This window comes from Monopterus albus, unplaced genomic scaffold (genome assembly GCF_001952655.1).
Source record: "Monopterus albus unplaced genomic scaffold, M_albus_1.0 scaffold3.1, whole genome shotgun sequence".
In the NCBI taxonomy this organism is placed as follows: Eukaryota; Metazoa; Chordata; class Actinopteri; order Synbranchiformes; family Synbranchidae; genus Monopterus; species Monopterus albus.
Genome location: NW_018127883.1, coordinates 6,468,234 through 6,475,019, shown reverse-complemented (window position 1 = coordinate 6,475,019; position 6,786 = coordinate 6,468,234). Strand labels below are relative to the sequence as shown.

General features: G+C 42.6%; 1 protein-coding gene across 1 annotated transcript in view; it reads right to left on the bottom strand.

The window, feature by feature from the left end:
* ptk7b (protein tyrosine kinase 7b) overlaps positions 1-5,930 on the bottom strand; it is a 69,863-nt gene extending 63,933 nt beyond the window's left edge. Inside the window, exons 1-3 of the mRNA XM_020597587.1 lie at positions 5,745-5,930; positions 5,557-5,613; positions 5,349-5,472 (exon numbers count right to left, since the gene is read on the bottom strand). Of these exons, the coding sequence (XP_020453243.1) occupies positions 5,349-5,472; positions 5,557-5,613; positions 5,745-5,786 (223 nt within the window). The 5' untranslated portion in view covers positions 5,787-5,930. The remainder of the gene's footprint in view (positions 1-5,348; positions 5,473-5,556; positions 5,614-5,744) is intronic.
* Positions 5,931-6,786: the final 856 nt, after the last annotated feature.

The window sequence follows — 6,786 nt, the reverse complement described above, 5'->3', positions numbered from 1 at the left end:
TTAAATGCAGCGGCAGTGCTGCACATGCTTTGGCACCAATGTGTGAAAAAAACAAGGATTTGGCTTCACTCTGAAGGCGAGCTTTCCCTCACCAGGGCCTCACACCTGCCCTGCAGGGAGAAAGCCGTCATGAGGATTTACAACTGTCAGGGTGGGTGATACCTCCAGTGTCAAACCAGTAAAAACATCTGTATTCATCCTTTTAAAGGTGAACATGAAACCACAGGTTCTCACTAACAGCAGATAAGAAATTCAGCTACAGTGTTAAGGTTACAGACAGTCAGCAAATGTCAGCAGCTGCATCTGATAAGAAAAACAATAATGTCACATTACTGAAGAATCACAACAACTGTTGCTGTTTGTGCCGACAGGTCTAGGAATCTTCAGGTGTTTTCAGAGCAGATTTGACTCTCTTCGGGTTCCTCTCAGATTGGCTCTCACTTTTTTTTGTGGATTTCATGTTGGGTTTGAGTAGGCTTTCCAGACCCACAAAGATTTCTACTTAAACCTTGAAAATATGTTACTTCAATGTATTACTCCAAAATAAATAAAGCCAAATCTTGATGTTATTGCTTCCGCCTGTTTCCTCGAGTAACCAATTTTCCATTTAGCGTACAAAATGTTATAAAGTATCCTGTCTCCACGGCCCAAGGACACGTCTTCAGATGTCTCGATTTGTCTAATTAGTCCAAACAAAGATATTCAGTGACGTAGGACAAAGGAAACCATCCATTCCTCTCATATGAGAAGCTGCACTATTTAATTACCAAAACAGCTGCAGCTCTGCACACAACTACATGCTGTGTGAATTATTAGCCGTCTTAAAACATTAATTAAAAAAAAACCTAATATTCAGGTGAGGATCATCTGTGTATTGCAATAGTCGAGTGCATCTCAGGACTTTGTCAACTACAAATCTGCTCTATTCCATGGCAACAAGTCACTGGAAACACGTGAAGACAAAACCAAAAAAAACTCTGAAGAGCGAAACACAACAAAGTCAGTAGACAGAGGTGGGTTGTGGTGCTGGCTCACCAGTCTTCCAGCCCGGACAGGAGACAGAGCTGTGTGGGCAGGCACCGAGTCTCAATAAACAACAGAGATGCTTCCAGAGGAGACTGGCAGCCATGACGGCAACACACTATGGCAGGAAAGAAGGAATAAGAGACGGAGGTCTACGAACCATGACTCCAATCATGACCACAGGGTCTGACAGCAGAGCCAGCGAAACCACATGAGCCAAAACACATGCATACTATCACACACACATACACAGTGGCTATAGTAAATGGGTCACTGGGTGCAGTAATCTTCGGTGAAGGTGCGTAGCTTGGTTCTCGCAGTCCTTTGTTTATTAGTCTTTAGTGATCACACTGAGCCGACGTGGAACACAAAACAGCGGTCACTATGAGCTGTGGTTATTTTCCAATGCGAGAGAAAAACACCAGGAAGATTCTGTGTTCCTGCACAAATCAGCAGGTGTGCTACATATCCCAACAGTTAACGTCAGAGCAAGGAATGCATTAGCTGTCACATTCATCTTTCTTTATTGTCTCCCACAGGCTGATCAGAGTGCTGTTCTTGGCAACTAGTGATGTGTAATTTCAACATCATTCCAATCAACACATGTTAGAAACACTGGCAAGAAACTAAAAATGAAGTTAAACTAAATGAATGAAGCATTTTCCCTTGTAGTGCTCCAATATATGCTGGTCAAAAGAAAAATATATACAGTGAGGACAAATAGAGCAAGAAAGGTTTGTCTTAACTTCCACTTTATGCAGCCTTTATTCCACGCTGCAGTTTCATGTCACCCTTTCTTTCTGTCTTCTTTCCTTATCTTTACTGACAGGAGAGAAGAGATGTGCTCATAAGCATCAAGGTAACGTACTTGGCAAATCTTTGCTCAGCTAAACATCACACCAAATGAGACAAGCACACACATTTGTGACAGCATTTAGCCACATGCAGTATGTGTCTTCACTGCAGCCGTCTCCACAAGGCTCTTTGCTCCTTTACTCCTCCAAATATTAATGATGACAGACCTAGATCAATTTCAGGGTCATGAGCTGGAGGACAAAGAACTGGAGAAGATGAGGGCACATCAATTAAAAAAAGTGACAAGGACCACAAATCTGAGATGCTGGGCAGTCATAGAGAGTGCAAGAAGATCCTCTCCTGGGACAAAAACCCTCTACACTGGGGTGAGTGCAAACTGCACATACCAGCTGTGTATTTAAATAAAAAAAAGACTTTCAAGTTCACAAGGCTTCACCCTAACCTGAATAAACACTGTCTGATAAATGACTAGAAACAAGAGCCATAGCAATGCCTGAGAAATCCTCCCCCAGTCTCACAGCTTGTGCTACCAGTCAAACTCTCTGACATGCACAAATCAGCCTGATTATTTAATAAATTTTCATCAGGATGTTTTTTTTTTTTGTTTGTTTTTGTTGTTTTTTTTTTTGCTCTATGCACTGCCTTAACAAACATCAAAGATTAAAAGGCTTAACAAAGTGGGATTAAGGATATAGCATGTTACAGGGCTGCTGTATAAATGATCATATAATGTCAGGCAGCTGTGGAAGATCAGTGAGAAAGCAAACTGTGGCAGAACAAACAAGGCAACAGGTTTTAAAGGGGGGAAAAGGGGAAAAGTCAATGTTCCTTGAAATGATGATGGATGAACACGGTTACAGTGGTTTACTGCATCAACAGCTGTGCATTAAAGACACCAATCTCATGCTGTGCTCTGTAGTGTAATCCACTCAGATCTACTGCAACAAATACCAACAATACAATTTCATTTTGATGACTGCAAACCGCTGTGCGTTCCCGATCTCCAACTCTGCACGATGGCCTACATTCCTGTGTTTAGTCAGTCTTCACCCTCTCATCTCCCTTGAATCTGATCGTTCAAACAACCAGGCTCAGAGATGCTCTCCAGACCCCGAGCTCATATGGAGCAGACACTGCTGATCAGCTTGCTTCTACTAAGACAGTGAAGCCACCATTTGATTCCTTAATTCAGGTGAACTTCTGCATAATCCTGATTTACTGCATCCTAGAAACTTCTTGGAAAAACACCATTTATTGACAGAATAACACCCAGTGCAGTTCAGTTACAGGATATTGTCATTTTAGAAGCCAGAGAGAAGATCCATAAAATCAAAATCTGGACAGTGCTTCCCATCCATTGATTTATTTGTGGCCGCCACACTATCAACATCAACTGCCACTGATTTAAAATAGGATCTTTTTTTAATGTAGTGCACTATTTCTGCTCTTTTTCTCTCTCACATACAAACACGACAACCTTGACGATGAACCATCTGTGAACATCTCCTCTTCCACATGTTTGTTTTTTTAACCCAATGCTTCTAGCATATTATTAGCAAGCTGGTAAGGCTAGCTAAGCTATGATAAGAATACAGCTGTTGCTGAGGTTAGCATGCTGTATGTGGATGTATAAGGACTGCTCTACAAGTGGATAAAGTTAATGCTAGTTCATAAACTCTGACGCTGAATGTTCGGCCCCCCAGATCTACCGCCACAATTAGAATGGAATTCTATGAGAAAGACTATCTGGATTTACTGAAGAATACCATCAAGATATTCAACTGCACACTTTTTTTGTGCACAGGCATCCACATTTTTAATGCAGATGAAATGCAGATGTTTTCCAGCTGCACCGTCAGGGAGAGAGATCAAAGAGAAGGGGGTGAGAAGGGATGAGAGTATGAGGATGTTGCTTAAACATGTCAGCTCCTCTGAAATAAGCCAAGTCACTGTTTCACAAAAATACTTCAAGAATGAAACTGCCTTGACAAAAGAGAGGTGAAAAGGGAAGGAAGACACACCACACACTATAAAAGGAAGGATGGAAGTGATATGTGGGCGGATGGGAGAGGCGCTGCATTTACATTATGGACATTAACTCCATAAGTAGCTTTTATCTGCTCTATGGGCTGCTTCAGACCACCTCGCCGCTCAGCTACAAATAGAAACCAGATCATGACACGGAAAAGTAAAGAGCAAAAAGGGAAAAACAGAGCTATTATTGCAAACAAAAAATAAATAAAGCTCTAAGTAAATATTTGACCACAGTGTCCAGACCGTGCAGATCAGACACCCCTTCAGAAACATGGTGTGTCTGGTGTGGACAGCTTCATGTGGGAATAAAGCAGCTGGAAGAAAACGTGCCTTCACACATTCAGAGAGCGGGTTAAAACGCCAGGCTGTCATGAAGGTACCTGGCTTGGCTCTATTCATGCATCTTATAAACACAGACCCATAGCAGCCTCTGTCTCCCCTGCTGCCTGCACACAGAGGACACATTCATCCCAAAGTGGGCACCAGGAGGAGACTGGAGGGGGGCAGCAGACACACTTCAACTAAAAGGAATTTTTCATCCACTTTCACTGTCATGGCTGTGTTGAAGGCACAGGAAAACACAATCAGTGCTTGTCTACATTTCATTCCACATGCGGAGAGCAGATAAAAGTGACTGAGTTTTGACATGATGAGCGGTGAATCAATGAGTCTGATCCTTGGTGAGATAACAGCATTCCCTGCACAAAACTAGGAATGACCCTCTCACCTTTTCCATCTCACTGTGCACCCGAGGTTATGAACTCTACAAGGTTTTGACAAAGGGAGAAGCTGTCACATCCTGTTGATTTTTTATTTTTCCTCTCTCTTCTTTTTTGGATTACAGTCAGGCAGAAGCACAGCACTGCTTGTACATATGAACGGCACCCATATAAGCATGCCAAGCTGAGGCTGGGACACGCAGTGCAAACATGCAAACAGAAGTGTGAATATCAGAAATGGCTTATCCAATGTATTACTTTATTCTCCTGGGAATACATAATGACATGGCAGGGCAGCCTTCAGTGATAGATAGAACCTTGTTATCATCCTGCCCTGCTCCAGATGAGAAATGTTAAATAATGTGTAATTAGATTAGGGCAATACACAAACAGACATGTTGTTTTGTTTAAAGAAAAGGCTATATACCTAAAACTTTGTATTTTCTCGTCTCAAAATCTTTCACTCAAGACCATTTGTATTCTTCACAGTTCCAGTAAAATTCCATTAAATCCCGTGGATACACGCCTGGATTTACATTCAATGTTGTAGCTGTTGGTTTTCCCCCAAAACCAGGGTTCATGGGGGTGGGGAGGGGAGCCCCCTTCCCCCACTGAGCCTAAAACAATATGCAGCTGTTTTAAATTCTTTAAATGTCAACTTACTTTAAGTGTTATGCGGGAAAGTAAAAGTCTGGTGTTTAGCGTGTTCAAACAGAAGAGAAAAGCATATAACTGTTACAGTAGCTTGTCACCGACCTTGGATGGAGATAATACCCAGGGCGAACATCGTTACCGCGGGGTCTCTTCTGCCCTCGCTCCCTCTTGGTATATCCATGACCGACCCGGTGCTCGGCGGCTCCCCGGTACTCTTTTCAGGCGGCTACGGGAAAGCCGAAGCGCGAAAGAGGAGCGTCAAAGATATTAGTACGTCACCGTGTGCGTACAGGTAAATGAACCCCGTTAACTGTGCAGGTTCCTCCAAGGGAAGCGAGGCGGGTGGCTCACCTGGCTGATTTAGAAACTAACAAGAAGACAGAAACGTGGGAACGGACACTTCGGCTGATAGGCCAGCCACACAAACGACTTAACGAGTTCAGACTGAGCAGCCCCGCCGAAAGTTTGAGGCGAAATTTAAACTTCCAGGTGACTTACAGAGACGAAACTATGGTGTGAATTTAGACCACACGGGTTCATAAATATCCGGTCTGTGTAGCCGTAGTGCTCCCGCGTCCAGAACCACCGACCGCCGGGAAGGTCTGGCTTCAACAAGAGGAGTTTGGCTCCACGGTGTTTCCAAGTTGGCTTCCTCCCACACGCCTGTGTGATTTTTGCACCAGCGTAATAAAAAAATCCCGAAACAACACACCTGAGTTCCTGTTTGGACTTTCAAAATAAATGTAAGGTATAATTGCTTCCATATTTTGCTGAACATTTTATCAACCGTACAGAACAAACAAACAAAAAATATCATTTAATCTTAATGTTTGTTTAACTGTATAATATTAATTTGGTTTAACTGTATTTCCATGCAGTGTAAAGTCAGTCATCATTAGAAAGCGCATATTTGCTGCAGCTCTATTTAAACAAAAATCTAACTTTTATCTGAAATTCATATTTACAGACACCAAACAACCCTGAGCAGTTTCATCCATTCAGTATATAGAAAATGGGGAAAAAAAGACAAGAACATTTTTATTTTTAAATAGAACCATCAAGCATCCTGTATCGATGTGTGTGTCTCGTTCTGGCTGCTTGACATGTTATTCTCCCTCTTTTCCTACGGTGCAGCTTCCGGTGGCCGTGCCTGACCTGGGATAAGGAATACAACACTGCGACCCCCTGGTTCAACCTGGTCACTGTTTCCTTGAACTTCACATATTCAGACTTCTTTCATATCATATCTTGAAAAAAGGCCCATCATGGTTTTATTCCTTATATATTAAATATTTTTGAAGATTCTTCTTCTTCTTTCGGCTGTTCCCGTTAGGGGTCGCCACAGCGAATCATCTGTTTCCACCTAACTCTATCCTCTGCATCCTCTACTCTCACTCCAGTTAACTTCATGTCCTCTTTTAGCACATCCATATATCTCCTCTTTGGCCTTCCTCTTGACCTCTTGCCTGGCAGCTCCATCTCCAACATCCTTCTACCAATATAACCACTATCCCTCCTCTGCACATGTCCAAACCATCTC